The 23331-nt window shown below is 47.0% G+C and overlaps 1 protein-coding gene across 1 annotated transcript; it reads left to right on the forward strand.

Moving 5' to 3' along the window:
• The first annotated feature begins 14972 nt into the window (after window positions 1–14972).
• Window positions 14973–17411, forward strand: RTP4 (receptor transporter protein 4). Its single transcript, XM_040481067.1, has 2 exons — window positions 14973–15268; window positions 16197–17411. Exons 1-2 carry the CDS (start codon window positions 15087–15089, stop codon window positions 17209–17211), a joined length of 1197 nt encoding a protein of 398 aa, XP_040337001.1. The 5' UTR covers window positions 14973–15086; the 3' UTR covers window positions 17212–17411.
• The last annotated feature ends 5920 nt before the right edge of the window (window positions 17412–23331 follow it).

The following is a 23331-nucleotide window of genomic DNA, read 5'->3' on the forward strand; positions in this document are numbered from 1 at the left end:
GATTCCTTCTGTGGCAGATCTGGCGCTCCAGCAGGCCCGGAGGGCACCATGGGTCCACGTCCAGACCAATGGTAGAGTTAGCGTAACCCGAGCCTCGTGGGCTCAGAATGAGTAAGCGGTAACTGTCCAAATGAAAACAGGGCCCTTTATGAAGAGAAAGGAGAATGGATTCTGGGCAGATGGAACAAACACAAGTCAGACACACACAGACAACAAACAAAAATACAGGGGCGCCTGAGTGTTTTGGCTGGTTAAGCATCCAACTCTTGATTTGGGCCCAGGTCATGATCTCATGGTTTGTGAGTTTGAACCCCACATCGGGCTCCATGCTGACAGCATAGAGCCTGCTTCGGATTCTCTCTCTCTCTCTCTCTCTCTCTCTCTCTCTCTTCCTCTCTCAATATAAATAAATAAGGTTTAAAAAAAAAAACCAGCAGCTAATGTAAGGTTAGTCATAAAAATCTTAACAAATCAAATGTAGCTGTATATTCAAGGAATAGTACACTACTAAAGTAAAGAGTATCCCAGGTATGCAAGGATGGCTCAGCATTGAGAAATCCATCACTGCAAATCAGAACAGTAATTGTTTCAAAAACAAAAAACAAAAAAACAACAAAACAACATGTAGGGGAAAGGCATTGGACCTGATTCAGCGTCTGTTTCTGGTTGACTCATTCCTCCGGCAAATATTTCTTGAGCACCAACTATGTGCTAAGCACTTTTCCAGGGAACAAAATGGAAAATGGAAAAGTGAACAAAATGGACAAAACTCCCTGCCTCATGGAGGTCATGTATTGGTGATTAAAACGTCATGCAAAAATAGTTAGAAAGTGAACCATCCTAATATTATGATAAAAAATTATCTTTCAGATGCTAACAGTAAACTTTTTATTAAATATTGAAGCACTAAAGTTCTTCACATCCTAGAGTTCTTATGTTATTTATCTTTCAGAGCACAATTTTAATAAGATTTCTGAGAAGCATCAATATAGGTACTATCTGAGTCCTTGCTTGTTAAGAACATCTTTTCACCCCCTCGCAAGTCAAATAACTTGATATATTTTTCAGCCTTGAATATTTTCCCTTTAAACTTCCCAAATGTTGTTTCTTTTCCTTCTGGCTTTTAATATTAATAAGAAATGATCTGAAGCTAACTTGATTTCTGTTTCTTTGTAGGTGAGCCATTTCTTCTCCCGTTTGCTGGGATACCTGTAGGTTTTTGTGTTTCTTGTCTTCCTCTGATATGAAAAAGAAAAAAAAAACTTACCAGAGTATGTGCACGTGTTAGGACTCTTAATTAATGATGGCCTTTCTGAATCCTTTCTTTCTTTTATTTTTTTAAAATAATTTAGTGTCAGGTAGGTTTCCATACAACACCCAGTGCTCATCCCAACGGGTGCCCTCCTCAATGCCCATCACCCCCTTTCCCCTCTCCCCCACCCCCATCAACCCTCAGTTTGTTCTCAGTATTTAAGAGTCTCTTATGGTTTCAAACTGAAGCAGAAGTCTTTCTCTGAAGCGTAAGTCTTTCTTTTTCTGGAGCTCTGTATTCTTTGCCAGGGTTCCTTGTGTGACCTGGAAGTTTGTTGGGGGCAGTGGCCTCATTTGCCTGCCTTCAGAGTCCACTGGCACCAGGCTCATATGTCCTTGGCCATGCTCCAAAGTAAGTATACCCTTTATGCTACAAGGACCAAGAAACTTAATTCAAACAGATTCGGACAATAAAGGGGAACAACAATGCCCAGTTCACTGAGATAAGGTGAACTCTTGAAGAGTGTTTTGTCAGGGCCCAGTGATGTTGTCAAGAACCAAGTTTCTTTTGATCTCCCTTCTCTACCTCTGAAGCGTCAACTTGACTCTGAGACTGAACTTCCTCAAGGAGACAGAGGAGGTGCATGCGGTAGGGTCCAGAGATCCTATCTGCACCCTACACGACCCAGCAGGAGTGGGATCTCACCGGCTCAGAATGGGCACCCGAACTTATAACTGTTGAAGGGAAATGCACTTTCACTGATAGGTTTAGACCCATCTTGGCCCCCCTTCGGCCCCCAACGCTGAGATGGGGTCCATTCACTGCTATTCCTTGCCCCACCACACCACAGCATTATGGGTGACGGGGAGTTACCTATAATATGTTCAGGTTTTTAATGTTTCTTTTAGTGTGTTCTCAGAGTTGGAGGCAAGTTCCAGAAGTGGTCTAAATACTGCAGAAGCTATAGTCACTTAGCTATGCGAGCCTATTATATTAATTACCCAGTTTATGAAAATTGTGTAAAGATTTTGAGAGCAAGATTTTGGGAAAGCCCCTTAGCCATTATTTTGGTTTTATTCCACTTTCATAGTCTGTCAATCCAAACATCGATGAGAGGGGAGCAAAGAGGCTAGACTAGAAGAATCTCATGGAATAACACTAAATTTCGATATTAAGAAATGGATGTTTGGGTTCATTTATTTCTGTAACAATTTTTTTTTTCAACATCTGCTACTTTCCAGGTATTTCATCCCTTGATGTGAGGGTACAATGTCGTACCAGGTAGAAAATGCTCCTGCTCTCAACGTGTTTAGAGTCATAGAAGAGATTGGCACAATGTGAATTTATTTCTAAGTGGGAAAGTGTTATAAAAGGAAAACATCGGCTGCTCTGGGAGCACATGAGATGGGCACCAAATCCAGGCTCCGGGAAGGAGTAAATGCTTATTTATTGTTAGAGAAAAAGACATCTGAGATCAGCTTTCTGGGAGGGGTGGTAGTTGGCCAGGTGGAGATGATGGAGTCTTCCAGCCAGAGAGAGCAACCTGTGGAAAGGGCCAGCAGCGAGAAGCAGTAGAGCAGGATTCTAGAGTTAGAGCCCATGGTTTCGAATCCTGGCTTAGCCGCTTAGCAGCTGTGTGACAGTGAACGAATGAAGTTCGTGGTGCTTCCATCGGCAAAACGTGAATAAGAATGGAAGCTACGTCATAATGTTGTGAAGAGGGAGCAAGTTAGAACAGTGCTTCATTTGTTACATAAGAAATAAACCTTATATAAAAACCAAAATACATCTTTCCACATTGCATCAGCCAACAGTGAGTAAGAATTTACTTTCTGGTGCCTCTCATTCAAGATAGCCGTGCTTATTCTCTAACTTCCAGAGCAGTGGGTCCGGCTGCCTAAACAAGGCTGCCTGCTCGATCCTTCCGTGGACTAAACCGGCTCACTCAAGAGGCAGGCTAAAACACAAGACCAGAAGAGGAGTGAGTGGGAAATGCAGTTCAGTCAATAAGTCAGTGTGAAGGGGGTCAACGAGGATCCAGAGAGATGGTCATGGAACAACCAAGATGGCGGCAGGGGCAAGGCAGCAGTCAGTGAGCCACACCAGTGGTCCAGAGAGCCTGACAGCAGGTCCTCGTCAAAGCTTCTCTACCCTGTGAAAAGGCGAGCCTCCATCTCTGGGAGGCCTAACCAGGACTAAGTCAGGCCCAGATGCAAGGACACCACAATACAGGCAGGTTATCAAAGCAGTGACTCATTCTTTGATTCATTCATTTAACAAAAAATTACTAAAAGGCTTAGCATGTGCCAGGCAACAGGTCAGGTCCTAGAAGTATTAATAATAACATGATATCTTTGCTTCTAGTTGTCTAAACTGTTCAGAACAGTGAGTAGGATAGATAATACCTAATACAGTGCTTTGATAAAAATATGCACAGGCAGGATGGTACCAAGTCCAAAGTTCTGATCTCACCAAACCCAGTTGCAAGGATGAGGGGAGAGGCAAGGAAGAGGGGCAGGATAGAGAAAGAGGATTACGAAGTCTTCACCAAGGAGAAACCCAACTACTAAGATGAGATCAGCGCTAGCTGGCTTCTCGAATGGCCTGTTGAGGCCACTCTCTTTTTTTTTTTTTTTTTCCCAACGTTTTTTATTTATTTTTGGGACAGAGAGAGACAGAGCATGAACGGGGGAGGGGCAGAGAGAGAGGGAGACACAGAATCGGAAACAGGCTCCAGGCTCCGAGCCATCAGCCCAGAGCCTGACGCGGGGCTCGGACTCACGGACCGCGAGATCGTGACCTGGCTGAAGTCGGACGCTTAACCGACTGAACCACCCAGGCGCCCCGAGGCCACTCTTTAATATGACTCTTTCTAGAGCTTAGGTTGGAGACTGCAGGTTGCAGTGTGCAAGGACAGAATCATATAATAAAGTTAGGGAGACTACCCAAATAAGAAAAAATGCGGAGTGTCCATAAAATATGAACAAGCCTCAGAAATATCATCGGTTAGAATAGTATTCAGCAACAAAAAAAGAGTGAAGCACTGAGATCAGGGATGCTGCTAAGTATCTTGCAATGCACAGAATAGGCCCCCATAGCAAAGAGTTATTTAGCCCAAAATGTCAATGGCTGAGGTTGAGAAACCCTGGCCTGAAGAGGGAGGCAGAGGTCATGAAGGGTTATGGGGTCAAGCCAAGGAGTTGGGCCTTCCATTTAAGAGTAGTAAGGAAATGGGATTCCGTGGCGGTGGGCGGGGGGTGGGGGGGGTTGGCATGATAAGATCTGAATTTTAGATAGATTACTTTCAGTGCAGCACATTGAAGGGTCCTGTGGAAATCAAAGTGGAGGCGGTCAGGAGACAATTGCAGATGAGGTTATGACACTCAAACGGACTGGACCTGTAGGCGGGCAGCAGGGTGCATAAGGCCATTATAGGCGGGAAAGCCTGGGCTATCCTAAGAGTAGAACATCAGACAAGACGGCAGAGCTCTGAGGGCCACTGCTAAGCACAGGAAGAACTTGCACAGGAGGCTAAGAGAGTGGCTAGAAAGCTGAGCAGAAAACCAAAACAGAACAGGACTGTGTGGTATCATAGAAGTCAAAGGAGCTTTTGTTTCAAAGAGGCCGAAGCCCTGCCCAGAGATCAAGTCATATGATGACTAGGAATTACCCAGTGGGTTTAGGAACAGGAAGGGTAAGGGAGACGATGGTGAGGCTGGGATTAGTGGGGTGTTGGGGACAGAAGTCAGGTGTAGTGGGAGGTAAGGAAGTGGAGGCAGCGAGTGTGTGACTCATTCGAGAAAGTGGCTACGACGGGGAGGCAGGATGTCAGTGATGGCTGGAAGGGGAGGTGGGGTCAACACATTTAAATGCCAAGTGGAAGCATCAGTAGACAGAGACCATCAGAAATATGAAACAGGGAAACGAAAACGTCAAGATTTTCGGGACGGATGGGAGTCATTGCTCGACGTAGGTGGAAGGACACCTCATTAAAAAGCAGGAAGGAAGGACAGAGAGATGGGCACAAAGGAGTTTGTAGGTCTGGTAGCAGGACATTGAAGAGGTCCTCATCTGAAGCTTTCGGCTTTCCTGGTGAGTGGGGTAAAGCCATCTCCTCAGCGTGAGCTAGGAAAATGGCAGGTTGGGATTTGGGGGAGAGCGTACATAGTTCGAAATAGCTGCAGTAGAGTGGAAGAGAAGGAAGCCGAGAATTTTCCGGACACGGTAGAGGGCTCTACTGAGACCGGAAACGTAAATATGCAATGGCATCCACAGGTGTGTGTTTTCCCAACAGCATCCGGCAGGCTACTTACGTACTTGACCAAAGCAGGAAGCAGGCTCACCCGTGGTTGGGATTTTTAGCAGTCAGATGGGACAAGGCTCAGTGTCAGACCACCTTATCTAATCTGGAGACGGAAGGAGGTGAAGGTGGCAGGGCAGGGGCTGGCAAGGTCTAGCAATAGCTTTGGTGGGAGTAGCCGAAGGAGAGAGCTGGTTGCAGCTGGACACTGGATAATCTGGGACATGACAAGGTCAAGTATGAGGCCGCGGGATGGTGTGGCTTAACTGAGTGGAGATGAAAGTCCCTGAAGATGACTAGAGCCAGGAATACAAGATAGATTTTCGTCATCAAAGCTGCCTTGTCTCGGGAGACTAGAAGTAGAACATACCTCTCAAGGCAAGAGCAGATCCTAAGTAATGTCTTGTTTTCAGTTCTCCCCTGCATTTTATCTGTAAATCTAGACCCACTCGTACTTGTTACGCATCAAGTCTATCTAGCAGCCGGCACTTAAGGAAATCATGCAGAGAAAAGTGGAAACATTTCTGAAGGCTACAAATGAACGCGGACCATTGTGTGCTCACTGACTTGAGGGTCAGAGCTACGGAAAGTGTGGTAGCCTAGACTTTATCATAATCTTTTTGCAAACAAGCACCCACTTAGCCCACTTACACTGACCCTTGGACTTGCACCAAGCCAAGCAGGGCCATGCCAGTTTCTCCTGCACTTTATTTTCAATACCAGGGGAGAGGGAGGTGCACGCAGAGATTTTAATAAATCCAGGGAGACACCCTAGAGTCCTCTCCTCCAGCCGACCTTTGGTGGTGAACTGTTCAATATCCTCTCTATGGGGATGCCCTGTCCCTTCCTGGAAGAGTTTGAATGTCAGTCCCCGTCTTTAATTCTTAATCCGGTCCTCTGTGTGTTACTCAAAATTCCTGCGATGCTGCTAGAGAGAGGGGCTGGTGGGTAGGATGAGCCACTCTGTCTCTGTGCCGCTTGGAATGACAGTCTTGTTCAGTTGTCCCTTACGTTGTATGAAAGCTCTTCTTGTAGCTTCCCTGTCAGGTCAGCCCTTGGTGTTCCCAGGGACAAGCTTGCATGCTTCTGCACACACTTAAGGTCTTTGGTAATTCTAGCTAGACCTCCGTCTAGTGGATCTTCCCTTCCTCAAGGTACATAGTCCTGTTTCCTTCACCACCCCTCCCTTGTCTTAGGCACCGACCTCTACACACTGTCCTCCTGCACGTCTAGATCTCCTCCTCAGCTTTACCTACTCCCCAGTTCTCTTTGAGGGAAAAGTAAGCTCTACCAGGAGGTAGGCTTTCCACCTTCAGAGAACTGCTCTAAAGTTCACTACCCTACTACCGCCTTGGGACAACCTGAGGCTGTGGATCACAAGAATCTGGGATATGGAAAGACCCTTTTGCACCCCCTAACGTAGATCCATAACCTCAACCCTCCCACAGAATGCCAGCGCTAGGACTGAAAGGGCTGATCCCGAGACCATCCGAACCAATGCTTTATTACGCGGAAAGGAAGCTGAGGCAGGGAGATGCCCGGCAATGGTGCCTGAGCAGACCATGGCAATCTGCCATGGATTCAAATCCGGGTCCTCTCCCCCAAATCCGATCCATTTTGTTTATCAATTTCCCTGGGGATAGTAGCTCGTTTTCTTCTCCCTAAATATCTGTGCCAGAATAATTTTTCAGCTCAGTGCCACACGGGCGTGCTCTGAATACTCATTTCCCGCGCCCCGGGAGCTTAACGAGAACAAAAAGTGGATCCGAAAGTTAATCGGTTATTGGGAGACATGGATTGTAACAAATGCAAAGTGGGAGAAAACACACAGAAAGTAAAGCCTCGCAGTGTTTGCAGCCTTATGACATTCACCAGGCTGTGGCCGAAATTGGACACGACAGAGCATTATAAATCGTGGGGCTGGCAGGGAAGAGCCAGGGGAGGAAACAGTGCGGCAGTGCCGATGCCCGCAGCCACATCCGTCACCTGCAATCTCCCAGCCCGCCTGCCTTCAGAGCAGGTCTTGTGCACCGAGCGGTTTGTTCAGAAGCAGTCGCTCTCCCTACTCACCGAGCTCTCTGCGGATCTGACATTTGCTACTGATGCTCAATAATTAAAGGTGCTCCCAGGGCCAGCTGAGCCCCTCCTCACCGAAACAAGGTGATAATGAATCTGGATTTTGAAAACTGAAATGGAAAAGAAAAAAATCTCTGAAGAGTTGGCAGGGAGAGAGAGAGAGAGAATTGACCTCTTTTCCTCCAACAACAGTGGAAAGCCTAACCCTCCATCTTGTGGCCAAGAATGAAAAGCGCCCCACAGGGAGGTATGGGAACCAGGCTGTGAAATTGATCCGGGGAGTGAACTGGGAGAAATCAATAACTTCGTGGAAGACTTTAGGTCTGATTCTGAGATGGCTCCAACACCCATCTCCTAAACTCTCCTTGGGGGGAAAAGTTTGCCAAGCATCTACCTAGAGATCGGGATCAGGGATCCTTTAACATACTCCCCAAACCACCCCTGGGGGACCTGTGGCTTTGAGCCCACTTGCCTCCTGCTGCCGGCCTGGCCTCTTGGCTGCTCTCAGCACCGCTTCAGAATTCTCGGTGATACCAGGATCTCCCCAAGGCCTGGGCTGCACTGTCATGGCCAGCCTGAGGCCGCAGAGGTAAAAAGCCAAGTTCCTGCTGATTGGAGTGACCAATCACAGCTGCAGGCCATGCAGCGTGTCTGCAGCTTTGCATCGTGATGGCCAAGGCTGATCTGCCTCCATTGCTCATAGCCCTCTTCCCTGGATTTGAGTGTATACCATTGTTGATTAAATTCGTACAGGACGACTGTGGCCTTCTCTTGGACTCCATCCATCAGAAAGCAAGCTGCTTTCTGATGCCAGGGCCACTCAGCCTTGGCAAGTCAACGACTGGACTAATCAAGGCTGACATTGCCTTCCCGAATCACACAGTGCAAGAAAGTGCACAAGTGGGACTCAAAGCACCTGGCTGAGCCTCCTTTTGCTGCCACTCAGAATGTTAGATCTTGGCGAGTGGTTCGGACTGCCCGAGCCTCAGATTTTTAATGTATTAGTGACTTTTAGGCAAGAGTGTATGCCGATATCATTCTTGGAGCTTTTAAAAACTACATGCCCTCTCCACCCCTCAACCTGCAGAATCAGAATTTTCAGAGGTGCGCCTGGACCCTTGTATTTTATAAAGCTCCATTAGATGTGTCCGTTCTGGAGCATTTCTTATTTAAGAGTCCTAAGCCATCATGTTACTAGAGGGACAACATAGGTGTGGGGATAAAGGTACATTCTAGCAGATAAAATGCTCTACAATTTGGCTATTCATCTTATCTTTTACTTTTCTACATACAGACACAGACACAGACACTTTCTAAGTTCTCAGTCTAACTGTGTCTCTTCTTTCCATAAGTGGGTCCTTGTCTCTTCCTTACTGTTGAATTATTGAGTTCAAATGCTCTGGCCCATCCAAGCACAACTATTTCAAGCTGCTGTATAGTCTTCTTTTTTGAAGTGATGCCACCTGGTATTTTGTAGTTTTTTTTTTTTTTTTAATTTTTTACACATTTATTTATCTTGGGCACCTGGATGGCTCAGTCGGTTAAGTGTCCGACTTCGGCTCAGGTCATGATCCCACAGTTTGTGAGTTCGGGCCCCACGTCAGGCTCTGGGCTGACAGCTCGGAGCCTGGAGCCTGCTTCGGGTTCTGTGTCTCCCTCTCTCTCTCTGCCCCTCCCCTGCTCATGCTCTGTCTCAAAAATAAATAAAACATTAAAAATATAAAATAAAAACACATTTATTTATCTTACGGGATGAGGGGCAGAGAGAGAATGAGACACAGAATCCGAAGCAGGCTCCAGGCTCCGAGCTGTCAGCACAGAGCCGGATGTGGGGCCGGAACTCACAAACTGCGAGATCATGACCTGAGCCAAAGTCAGATGCCCAACCAACTGAGCCACCCAGGCGCCCCTAGTATTTTGTAGTTTTGATTCATATTTATATCATATTAGTGCATACATCATTTAATATAGTGGGATGGGTATTCCCATTTCATAGATGAAGACATTGAGGTTCAAACTCGGTAGATCTAACTCGGTAGATGTTAGAGGGGGAATGTATACCCTCGTCTTCTTATTTGGAGCCCAAGCTTTTCCCCCACTGACAATTCTTCCCCCAAGAATTGTATCTGAATTTGCACTTATAATTCAAATGTTAACCATTACAAAGTGAACCGGTAAAGGATGGGACCTAGAGAGCCTTTAGAACCTCTTCCGTGGTTTGATGGTTTAATGATTCTAGCACATGTTTGGAAATCTTGACGGCTGACTGAATTCTTTTTTTCTCCCCCAGATATTATGAGCTGAGAGGAGAATGAGTTTGCCCTGTGTGGGACCTGGCTCCTCTCCCAGAGAACAGCCCAGGAGTGGTTCTGCCCTGTGGAGCTTATGCCTGGCTCTCTTCTCTCATCATTGCAAGATTGGTAGGTTTGTCCTTACGGCAGGCAGAAAGGAGGTCACACGTGGGAAGCGCCGGGGTCGTTCCCATGTGTATGGTGGAGGCCAGCTGCCGTTGGCTTTGGGTATTTCCCACCCCTCGGGTCAGTTAGGCTTTTATAAAATCCAAGTGTGATTTTGGTGACATAGCTTTCCTTGACAGAAGACCTTGTTAGGAACAGAGAGGTCTGGGTATCTTTAGGTTTTTTAATTTTTTTAAATGTTTATTAATTTTTGAGAGAGAGAGAGAGAGAGAGAGCAGAGGAGGATCAGAGACAGAGAGAGAGAGGGGACACAGAATCCAGGCTCCAGGCTCTGAGCTGTCAGCACAGAGCCTGACACGGGGCTCGAACTCCGGAACGGAGAGATCATGACCTGAGCCGAAGTCGGACGCTTAACCGACTGAGCCACCCTGGCGTCCCCCTGGGTATCTTTAAAAAATGGTTATTTTCCTCCTTCCCCTGCTGAAAGCACAAGAAGAATTTTGTCCGTCTTCATAGTGAAGAGACCTCGTGGGGTTCTGGGAGATAGAATTCACGAAAGGATGGGGATCTCTTCTAAGACTGGGCCCTCCTGGATTTTCAATTCTTAAGCTAGTTTTCGTTGAGCCCCCAGCAATTGGCCGATGACAGTTTCGAGTGTTCCGGCCAGTACTAGTTCCAGCTGTGGTGGCTTCTGCTCCTGGGCTTTTGGCTCTGGTAAGCTGTGATCCTCTGTGTCCCCCTGTTTGTCTCTCCAGTTGTCTGGGTAGCAGTTTGCCCCGCGTCCCCAATTCTCTAGTGAATCTAAGAAGAGTGGTTCGTTTTCAGTTTGTTGAGCTTTTTTCTTGTGAGGATGGCAGCGATGTCTTCTCAGCTCCTTATGCGCCAGAGCAGAAAATGCCTTTGTACACAAAGGAGGGAAGTGAAGAAAAGTTACTTGGGCTCTTTGTCTCGGTTGGGGTTCAGGATGCACACCCGAGATCAGAGCGTGGTGTAGGTGGTTAATTCGAGAGGTGATCCCCGCGGGCTGGAACAAGTGGGTAAAGTGAGTCAGGGACAGGAGAAAAGCCAGTGAACCGTGTGGCGTTAACCTGCTGGTTTTCCGGCACTGGTGTGCTGTGTGGGTGGAAGGGTTTAAAGACCCTGCTTTAACATATCTTTATCTTCACCACAGCCTTGGAATAGGGCCTGACTAGTTCTGACTCTGGTTTTAAGGCTGCCTGTAGTGCAAAAGAGGAAGTGCTGTCAAGAATGGGAATGTGGGGGTAGGGGGCGCCTGGGCAGCTCAGTTAAGCAAAGGGCTCTTGATTTCCGCTCAAGTCACGATCTCACGGATTGTGGGCTCGAGCCCCACATTGGGCTCTGCGCTGACCACCTGGAGGCTTGCTTGGGATTCTCTCTCTCCGTATCTCTCTGCTCCTCCCCTGCTAGAATGCGTGCTGTCTCTCCCTCTCTCTCTCTCTCTCTCTCTCTCTCTCAAGATACATAAATTAATTAAAAAAAAAAAAAGAATAGGACTCGTGGGCTCTACTCGCAGGGGCTTCTGGGTGGCCTGTGGTTGGTCACCTTCCTCTCTGGGGCTCAGCTTTCTTCAAGCTCACGGAAGATCTTTTCTACTCCTAACATCCAAATGGGTGCCTATGGGGGGACACCCCAGCATCCTGCATGGACCGCGTGAGGCCTGAAGCCAAATACATTTTCACAGAAATTGTGAAGTAAGCTCCCCCTTTGAAAACTTGCGAGTTTTTTTTTTTTAATTTTTTTTAATGTTTATTTATTTTTGAGAGAGACAGAGACAGAATGCGAGTGGGTCAGGGGCAGAGAGAGAGGGAGGCACAGAATCCGAAGCAGGCTCCAGGCTCCGAGCGGTCAGCACAGAGCCCGACGCGGGGCTCGAACTCGCGGACCCTGAGATCATGACCTGAGCCGAAGTCGGATGCCTGACTGATGGAGCCACCCAGGCGCCCTGAAAACTTGTGAGGTTTTGAGTTGTTCTGACTTTACATAGTTCTTCTGATTCTTTCTAGGATATTTATTTATTTATTTATTTAGTGTCCTTCTGGTGTGATTTTTGCTCTCTGGAATGGCGTTCTCAGGGGGCCTAGGCCTGGGCCTGAGCAGCAGTTGGTTCTGGGGTTCACACTGCTTTGCTTCTTGGCTCACTTTTTACAGGTAGCTGGCTATCAGGACGGGGCCTGGATGTGAGTCTTCGGGGAGCACTGACTTCACCCAAGCACGTCCCAGAGTGGGGCTGGGGCTTACATAACAGCAGGATGACAGTCCTGAATGCATATCTGGAATATCTAGGAATGGATCTATCTAGGAACATATAGTGATAGGAATTCATATCCCTGCCCAGTCTGAATTCTTTAAAAAAAAATTTTTTTTTTAGTTTATTTATTTTTGAGAGACAGAGAGAGACAGCATGAGCGGGAGAGGGCAGAGAGAGAGAGAGGGAGACACAGAATCTGAAGCAGGCTCCAGGCTGTCAGCCCAGAGCCCAATGCGGGGCTTGAACTCACAGACCGCGAGATCATGACCTGAGCAGAAGTCGGACGCTCAACCGACTGAGCCACCCAGGCGCCCCATGCCCAGTCTGAATTCTTAAGGGGCTGTTGAGCTCTCTGAGTCCTTATGTGCACTTTTATTTGTAGTTTTTTTCATCCTGTATACTATGTAATATATATATACATATATATACGTATACGTATATATGTATATGTATATATATGTATACACACACATATACATAATCATATTATACATATATATAATAATATATATATTCTATATAATTTAGCTTTGTTTTTATCCTCAACATATTTAGGAAAGGCTTTAAGGATAACATAACAAGGAAACCTGTAATACAGCAACAACAACAAATTGCAAACGCTTCTGTCTGCTTGCTAAGCGCTGGTAACTATTTTTCAACTCATTCGATCCTCAGCACAGCCCTGTGAGGTAGGTGGTATTATTATCCCCATCTTTTAGACGCAGAAACCAAGGTACAGGGAAGTGAAGGCGCTTCCCTGAGCCTCCAAGGGAGAGAGTGGCGGAACGAGTACCCAAACCTGGGTGGGCTGGCTCTGGTCTGTGCTCTGAGCTGAAGGGACAAGTGGAGAAAAGTGAGACAGGGACGGTGAAGGTATATATCTGTCTTTCCTGATAGCCTGAGAATGAGGACGAAGAGATGACGGTACGTAATAGATGTGTTATTTGTTCTTTTAAAGACAACTGTCTAATTCTGCCTTCCCTGTTCTACGTAGTGGTGAACAGCCATAATCATGCAGCATAGGGGCAGTGGTGTGGAGAACCAACCCCTTCCCTTACGTTCTTCTATGACAATATGATTTCAACACCTTTCCTCCTCTCTAGGCTGATCTTTGGTTGAGAAGCAGTCCTCACTGGACCAACAGTCCTTCCTAGGATATGTCCAGGAGTCCCAGCCCAGAGAGGGCAACCCTCAGAAGAGCAGATTGAAGACCCCCATTTGGATTTCCCCAAATTGCTCCTTCTACCTTCTGCCTATTCTTCTACCATTAGAAAACCATTCCTTCCTCTTTTTTTTTTAATTTTTAAAAAATTTTATTTTATTGGAGAGAGAGAGAATCCCAAGCAATCTCCATGCTCAGTGCAGAGACTGATGTGGGGCTCAAACCCACGACCCTGGGATCATGACCTGAGCCGAAATCAAGAGTCGGATACTCAACTGACTGAGCCACCCAGGTGCCCCTCAACCCCTCCTTTAGACAAGCCCACACTTTCCTGGGATTCAGTGTGGCCTCAGAGAAATGTAAGTCTTCCACTCTGCCACTCATTCAACAAGTGGTCCTGGGGTCCAGGAGGTAAAGATATGGCTGGTGTCACCCACAAGCAGGGACCCCAATTCTAGTACTCATTTCTCCTTATTCTGAATCCCCAAAGCAGGAGATATGGACTTAGCTTAGGGGTCATCCAGCCTCATTATTCCCCAGATTATTCCTTCAAAATTTTCTGTTATCTGTTCTGCATATACCTATAGAGTTTCTGGGAGTCGAAGAGATGCTTAAAATTGAAGTAAAATTATTGTTACATCAGGGACTACATTTCTAGTTTCTTGTTTCTCTCCTTTGATCAAACCAAATCCTTCCAGCCCCTTCTACCCCCAAGCTCGAGTAACTACAGAAATAAATTATCAAGTGGATGACTGCCATAAAGAGAAAAAGTTGATGCTTAAAGGGCTTTCCAGGCTTTTTTTTTTTAAGTTTATTTATTTATTTTGAGAGAGGGAGTGAGGGTGAGAGCAAGGGGGAGGGGTAAAGGGAGAGAGGAAGACCGAGAATCCCAAGGAAGCTCCGTGCTGTCAGCACAGAGGCTGACAGGGTGCTCGAGCCCATGAACTGTGCTATCATGACCTGAGCTGACATCAAGAGTTGGTTCCCTAACTGACTGAGTCATCCAGGTGCCCCTAGGCTGGGAAGGAAGAAGGGGAACATGTTAAAATCTAGAAAGCCAGAGAAGGCTTAGACTGATCCCATTTGGGACACAGTAGCCCTAGTGGGGCTTCCAAGGACATGAGGTCCTGCTTGTCTTATCTCTCCCATTTGAGTTTAAACTCCAGAGTTACTGGGTGCATGAGACCAACATTGACCACACGCTCCCACACTACCTTCCCATGTCTGCATGAGAATGTGAGCGTCTGTGGGGGTAGAAGCTGCTTTCTTAGTCAGTGGTATTTATCCCAGAGCCGAGCAAAGTGCTTGGCCTCGTGTAAAAATAAGAGAAAATGAAAATACTTAGGTAACTTACAAATGCCCCCAGAATCTAGAACAGAGCTCTGCATTCAGATATCTCTTAGAGAGTTCTGTTCACAAACTAGCAAAACTCTGCTGCCCTCTGTCTTCTGAACAAAGACCTGTTCTGTGTACTCAGTCTAAAACGAAACCTAAGAAAATAGCTGACGTGTGCTCCTGACAGAGAAACTGAAACTGATGTGTTTTTTTTTTTTTTTTTTTCTCTTTCCCCTCTTGCAAGTTGCCAAATAAAACTGAGTTACTCACCAGGCATGGCTCCCCAGCCTCAGGAGAAGAAAACGGTTTTAGATGTTGGGACATGGGAGCAGATATTTCAAGAACTGATGCAGCAGGAGAAACCCCGGGCCAGATGGACCCTGAAGTTGGATAAGAATCTCGATCCAAACTGCCTTGCAGAAGGGTGGAAGCAATACGAGCTGAAAGGATTCGGCAGGTGAGTGAGAGTTTGCCTTTCAGTGGGCATTCTTGGACGAAGAGGCCAGCTTAGCCTCAGCAGCATCCTTGGGTTCCTTCCAGAGCATGTTAAAGGAACAAGGGTCACCAGGATCTCCCTTTGCACAGTGTTCTTTAGTATGTAAATGCCTCCATTTTGTTTAACGCAGGAAGTTTCTTCTTTTACTAGGCTTCCTCCCTTAACCTGAGTGGAAACCACAAATGGGATGCTAGGGTTCCCCGGGTGGCTCAGTTAAGCATCCAACTTTGGCTTAGGTCACGATCTCATGGTTTGTGAGTTTGAGCCCCTCGTCAGGCTCTGGAGCCTGGAGCCTGCTTCGGATTCTGTGTCTCCCTCTCTCTCTGCCCCTCCCGCACTTGCGCTCTGTTTCTCTCTTTCCATCTCTCTCAAAAAACGAATAAATATTACAAAAAAATTTTTTAAATCTCACTGGCAGGGGGCAGAAGGACCCCTCCCCGTGAGACACCCAGAGATATTTTACTAGCAAAGAGGCAAACGTGGGGCCACATAGGATAGACGCTATGGTGGCTCACAGGAAAAAGCTTTGTTAAAAACACAATCCCTTTCATCCTTTTTTTTTTTTTAAATGTTTATTCATTCATTCTGAGAGAGAGAGAGAGAGAGAGAGAGAGAACCCCAAGCAGACCCTGAGTTGTTAGCACGGAGCCTGACAGGGGCTTGAACCCATGAACTGTGAGATCATGACCTGAGCCAAAATCAAGAGGTGGACACTTAACTGGCTAAGCCACCCTGGCGCCCACCCCTCTCATTCTTATTTGGCAAGGTGTCAATATCATATGGACGTTTTCAAACTGGAAGAGATCTCAGGGACTGAGGCCAGGCAGGCCAACCTGCTTCGGGTCAGCAATCACCTGAAGGCACACGGCCTTGTTCCTTTTATCTGCAGGTTCCAGTGTTCCTCATGCCAGCGGAGTTGGGCTTCTGCTCAAGTGCATATCCTATGTCACATGCACCTGGAGTCCCACAAATCCCAGGGTCAGGTGATTATGCGCCTCTTTGCTCAGAGGTGCAAGAAGTGTTCCTGGTCTCGATTTGAGAACCCTGAGTTCTCCCCAGAGAGTACCATGAGGATTCTGAAAAACGTGGTGCTGCGTATTCTGAAGAAATTCTATGACTTTAAGAAGCTTTCAGAGCTACCGATCATTCGGGAGGTGCCTTTGGATGGCTCCCATGACACGAACAATTGTGAAGGTTGCTCTCTGGGCTTCTGCTTACTGAGATTGCGAAACAACACGACGGAGCCATCAGTATCCCCATTCTCTCCCACTGGTTCCTCATCTCCCACCGGTGATGTGTTCAGCCAAAGCCAATGGAATGGGTATTATTATGTCTATAAGGCATCAGGGCCCAGCCACACCACTGCTGAGCCCAAAGGGGAGACCAGCAGGCAGCTCACCCCAAGTTCCGACAGGCAGGCTGCACAGGGAAATTTACAATCCACACGGGGGACAGCACCACAGGCCCCCTGCAGGACATACTCTGAGGTTGTCAGGAGGGTAGGACAACAGTCCACACAGCAGGCATGCTCACAAGCCACACAAGGGGCAGGTGTGCAGGCCACACGGGGGACAGACCCAAAGACCACGTTGAGGGCAATCCCAAAGGCTACATCAGGGTCAGACACTCAGACTATAGGGAGAACAGTCCCCTCTAGGTCAAACCTACAGCTCACGTGGACAGACTCCGTGGCCACACATGGGTTTTCGGCCTCCAGTGGAACTCAAGCTGCCTGGAGAAGTTCACCCAGAAATGTTCCAAACAGGTATCCCATATACACTCCGGTAGTGCAACAAGATTACTTCGTTGATGAGGAGAGATTGAGCCTGTTCTACTTTCTCTGCGGTATTTGTATCATTGTCGTTTTCATAGCCAAATGGTTAGAAGAAGGAAGATGGCGATAAGCTTGTCTTCTTTTGTCTCAGTTCCACGGTAATCAATGAACTGGTTGCCATTTTAGTACGACACAGAACATGCTTTCAGACCGTGCAGGGTCAAGTTTGTAAGAATAAACACTAGTTTCCTAGATCTCCCTAGCAGATAGTCTAAAACATAACCTAGCAGATAATGGACCCAATAATAAATATTTGATGACTCACTAAAAGCTCCTCATTCATTCATCCACTCATTCATTTATCGGTATCTATAGATATCGATAGACGCCACATCTTGACAAGAACTGAGGGTCATGAGTGTTATCAGAAAGTTATTGTGGTAGGCAGAATAATGACCCCCCAAACTTATCCGTGTCCTAGTTCCCAGAACGTGTGCATATGCCACAGGCAAAAAGGACTTTGCAGGTGTGATTACTTTAAAGATCTTGAGGGGCGCCTGGGTGGCTCAGCCGGTTGAGCGTCCGACTTCGGCTCAGGTCAGGATCTCACAGCTCGTGAGTTCCAGCCCCATGTCAGGCTCTGTGCTGACAGACAGCCCGGAGCCTGCTTCGGATTCTGTGTCTCCCTCTCTCTCTGCCCCTAACCCCCTCGCATTCTGTCTCTGTCTCTCTGAAACATAAATAAACATTAAAAAAAAATTTTTTTTTAAAGATCTTGAGATGAGGCGCTTATCCTGCATTATCTGCATGGGCCCAACATAATCACAATGGTCCTTACAGAAGGGAGGCAAGAATGTCAAAGTGAGAAAAAGGAGATTTAATGATGGCAGGAGAGCTTGCAGTGATGGGCTTTGAAGATGGAGGAAGTAGCCATGAGCCAAGGAACGCAGGCAGCTCTAGAAGCTCATAAAGACAAAGGAACAGATGTTCCCCCAGAGCTTCCAGAGGGAACCAGCTCTGCGGACGCACGACTTCAGCCCGGTGAGACTGATTTTAGACTTTGGACCTCCAGAAGTCTATGATAATAAATTTGCGTTGCTTTAAGTCACTACATTTGTGGTCATTTGTTATAGCTGTAATAGGAAAGTAATACAGCTATCAATATCACTCCAAGGATCAGGCAATTATGTTTTAGGTATGCTTCCGTTGAAACAATAATAAAAAGAGCATTTTGTAGATTAGAAATATCTATAGGCCGATCCCCTCTTGTTCTTCTTCCTCCCCTACTTAAATCTATCCAAATGCCCCCGTCCAGAAGAGACTCCCTTTGATCTGGTGACCCTTGGAGCTATCCTGTTCTCTCCCTTCTTCCAGCACTGGATGAGGAAGCACGGAAGAGCTTGCCAATCCTGAAACCTGGGCCTCAGTTTCCCCATCTATAAAACAGGCTAACGTCTTCCAGTGAAACATGGTAATTGAACACGTGCATTTCCCTCTGAGCTTTCCTGAAATCTTACTGAGTGACGGCGAAAGGGGGCGGGGGGGGGGGGAGGCATCAGCACACAAGGGTAAAGAGAATGGGTAGAAGCCAGCAAACCGAGGGACCAGTGATAGGTCACTGACTTGGCAGAGTAGGGAGATCCGGAATAGAAATCAGGTGAGGGAAAACTGAGGCGCAAAGCAATTCATGCGGCACAATTTCAGAAAGTTCAAAACCGGAGGCCACAGCCACGCTGAAGGAAGCTGCTGGGGACGTGGAAGCAGGGGGATTGGCTGAAGGCATTTACAGCACGTTTCTTTCCTCCAGCCCGCTGCAGCCCAGTCACCACTCTTTTTTTTTTTTTTTTAATTTTTTTTTTTCAACGTTTATTTTTGGGACAGAGAGAGACAGAGCATGAACGGGCGAGGGGCAGAGAGAGAGGGAGACACAGAATCGGAAACAGGCTCCAGGCTCTGAGCCATCAGCCCAGAGCCCGACGCGGGGCTCGAACTCACGGACCGCGAGATCGTGACCTGGCTGAAGTCGGACGCTTAACCGACTGCGCCACCCAGGCGCCCCCCCAGTCACCACTCTTAACTGACTCCAGGTTTATTCTCTGAAGACATTGACTCAGAGGGACTCTGGACTCAGGGACTAGGGTGATGTTATGGGACAGAGTGCCACCCAGCAATCAGAAAGGTAGTCAAAGTCTATACACTGACTATGGGAGTCCCTTACCCACTCCCAAACCTAGGAACCATGCCAGGCCTATATCCTACGCACCCACCCCTCAAATACACAGGAGAGTGGATGGGTCCTCTTTGGGAAAACCTATCAGCTCAAGAGAAAAAACAATACATATCTATGAAAAAGGGTGGTGGGGGGGGGGTGGCTGTGGTGATGAATTTCATCTAGCAGAATGACTAGCCAAAGTAGCTCCAGAGTAAATCCACCAGATGCAAGAGCCCTTCAGAGGGTCGGACACCTCATGTGGACAGATTGCCGAGGGCTTATCCAATATTTGATATGTGTGAAGGGAAATACCAACTGTGAAGGCGAAGAAGAAAATCAAATTTAAAAAAAAAGTAGGGAGTCGGAGAAAACGGATACTTTAAAGATAAGAAAACAAACCAAAACCTATTTCAAAATGATTATTTATGCCTCAGAGGGACAAGAGAGGGTATCATCTTCGCGAAACATGAATTAGACCGATTCTCTGCAGCACTCTCAGGTGAGGCAGTTATCTCTGGCTGGGGGTGAGTCTTTGGGGGGAATCTCAGCTACAAGTCTTATGCAGGCAATGCTCCTGAAAGCTGGAGGAATGAACACCCTGGTCCTGAAGGCCGGGCTCTGGCCAGGGGACCACAGCCTCCACGACAGGCAATATTTTGCACCACTCCAATCCACTTGCTTGGTCTAAAATGCTCCCTGAATCCTCCAGGATTTTTTTCCTGAAGAAACGTATAAGAGGAAAGATAGTGAGCAAACGAAGCCCCATCACTGCATCTGTCTTGGGATGGCAACTATCTCCCTTTACGACTCCTTCTCCATTCCCCTTACCTGGGCACCTCTGCCGTTCGGGTGGCTTACCTGCTCAGCCTTTCCAGACCTTCATCTTGGCTCTGTGGACCCTTCCTCACAAGGCCTTTCTCAGCTCAGCTGTGGTTTCTGCATTTGTCCATCCACTGTCAAAAGTACCAAGTACCAAAAGAGGAAAGTACCAAGAGAGGCGCCAGTGGATCACTTGGGTGCCAAATATATTCTTCCTGGGCACCCCCCTCCCCGCGTCCTATTTCCTTCTGATGATCAGGAGAGTGACGCTTTTTTGCCCGCTGTTCTCTCAGCAAAAAAAGTCTTTGAGACGACCAGCCTTCGCTGGTCATGCAGTTCTTGCCGTAGTCCCTAGTGGGAGCAGTCCCCACCCGGGGTGGCCAGACCTGCAGAGCCTTGGGTTGTGGTGATGGGACACCTGAAAATGGCGCCTGATTTAATGTGAGTGATGGGAAACAAGGTCGCTCCTACTTCCATCTCTTGAGTTCCAGATCCATATGCTCCACCACTGGGACCGCACACACAACGGTCATTGATTCAGAACGTGTACTACTCCGCCCCGGTGGACGGTGACTCATTTTTGCAAGGCAGCATCTCCAAGCAGCATTACAGCCACCTCTTTAAGGGGCTGTATCATTGATCCGTACCTCAGGCTGGCCGCTTCTGGGTGGTGTTGTATTTGAGAAAACCAGGAAACTGCATGGCCTTATCACCTCTGCTATAACTCTTTTGCTCCACATTTGGTCATTTCTCTAACGTGATAATATGTGATGCGTTAGTTTGCTAGGGCTGTGGGAAAGAATCCATTCCGTGCCTCTCACCCAGCGTCCCGTGGATTGCTGGCAATCTTTGGGGTTCTTCGGCTTGTAGCAGCATCACCTTGCTCTCTCCTTTTACTTTCACAAGGTGTTCTTCACATGTGCATTTCTGTGTCCAATTTTCCCCTTTATTTTTCTAAATAAAAAAAAAAATCTTTCAGAGAGACATTTTAATCTCTCATTTTAATCTCTCAAAAAAAAGTTTTTGAGAGAGAGAGAGAGAGAGACAGAGAGAGCAAGGGAGGAAGAGAGAGAGAGGGAGACACAGAATCTGAAGCAGGCTCCAGGCTCTGAGTTGTCAGCACAGAGCCCAAGGTGGGGCTCAAACCCACAAACGGTGATTTCATGACCTGAGCTGAAGTCAGACGCTTAACCGACTGAGCCACCCAGGTGGCCCCCCCTGCCTTTTTTTTTTTTTTATAAGGACACCAGTATGATTTTATCTTAACTAATTACTACCACATAATTGAACTAAACTACTGGTGAACCAAGACTAGCCTTTACCTTCCTCTATTGACAGGTCTTAAGTAACAACCTCTTCCTGACCATGTGATCAGCTGTGAGCTGAGGGAGAGGCGTGAGTGCACCAGTGGAGGCTGACCTGGGGGCTGGGCCCCCAGGTCACCCAGCTGTTTTGTTTTCTCCATCCCTGACTTCTGTTCAATCCCGGGCCGTGTCACTTCCATATTCTGATGTATTGTGCTGGGCCTGCTCAACCTTATGACTAAACGAGCCTTTCAGAATCTGGCTCACAATGGGCATCTCTGGCCCCATTACATTTTGATATCTCACGATCAGGAGTCTTACCTCTATGAGGCCAAGTGGCTTGTAGAAGTTGGTTTCTGAATGGTTTGTAATTCTCTAATGCGGATGGGCACCCTGGTACCAAAGGGTCAGCCGGGTCATATGGCCCACGTGGCAGGGCCACTTGCATTGCATTGTGCTTCCTTTTAGAGGTGTGAGGACCTGTGCTTCCTTTTAGAGGTGTGAGGGTCAAGATGCTATAATTTGACCTTCCCATTGGAAGCGCTATCCTGCCGTGCTCCAAACTACTGTGCCCCTAAAACCTTTACTGATATGGCAGGGAACCTTTGTAGGATTATGTAGGACCCCCACCCTGTGAAGTGTGAGGTCTCCGATGCACTTGCCACTTCTTACTCCTCTTGTCTGATTAAAATGGTATCGTTGATGGAGTAAACCAATGTGACGTTCTGCAAAAAGTCCAGATGGTTCAGGCTCTGCAGATTGTATCATGACCGAGGATGAGAGAGAAAACATGGTCCTGGGACAAGAGCGTAAATGTAAGCTGCTATACTCTCTGTATGAAAAGTACGGCGTCAGTCCTCCAGGATTTGACTGGCTTCTATAGGAGCTAGACCGGGGAATTAATTGAAAATCGGCTGGAGATCATCACCTCTGTGTCTTTTAGGTCTGAAGGGTGGCTCTAATCTCTGCCATTCTCCGTGGGACATGATAGTTTTGGCTTTTATGGTACTGTATCATGGTTTTTTGAAAGAGAAATCTTCAGCTGTTCTCATTACAGTAGCTCTTACCCAGAGGAAAAAGAACCAAAGAAGGGTTCTACTTCCACTGCATGCGTGCATTCCAATTATCCATTCAGGGACTGGGTGAGCCCACGGATTCACTGTATTCATCATGAGCCTGACGTGAGCCGGGACTCAGCTTGTAACGTGGCCCCCAGATGCTTCTACTCAAACAGCAGTCCATGATTTGTTTCAGATCCCTGGGGATCAATATCAATACAGATCCTGAACCTAAAAGCCCTCAATATGTCTAGATATTCCCCTTTCCCCAGCATACAGTTACCCAAATAAATGGCCATACATCTGTTTGAGGAAGGACCGGGGACTTTTGCCTCATTCTTTCCCCTTGGGAACCAGCCTCTCTGTCAGCCAATGAGTTATGGGTCTGAAAAGTGGCTCCGATCTTACTAAATAAGCGTTCTAATTTTTTTTTAACTTTATTGGTTCAGCTTCCCTCATATTCCTGATTATCCATTTGTGGTTTCTTTTGATTGTATAAATTGAGAAATATTCTTACTGGCTGCCTACCTGTTTATCGTCTACATAAAAAATAGGAAATAGATACAACTAGTATATTGGTACAGAAGGCCCAATATCCAAACAATAGGAGCTCCCGAGAGAAAACAGAAAATGAAAAAACAAAACAAAACCTTTAAAAGCCTTTCTTAGAACAAAAGGACAGGACTTCCTGCTTGAGAGGGTCCCCGAGGGGCCACCTACGCAATGAATGGACAAGGGTCACATCTAGACACATTATTATGAAATTTCTAACACGAGATATAAAAAAGACTCTAAAAGTTCTGGAAAGAAAAAAAACAAGACAAAAAAAAAAAAAAACAACAACAAAGACAACATGC

This window comes from Herpailurus yagouaroundi, unplaced genomic scaffold, assembly GCF_014898765.1.
Source record: "Herpailurus yagouaroundi ecotype Mexico unplaced genomic scaffold, PumYag 159, whole genome shotgun sequence".
NCBI lineage: Eukaryota > Metazoa > Chordata > Mammalia > Carnivora > Felidae > Herpailurus > Herpailurus yagouaroundi.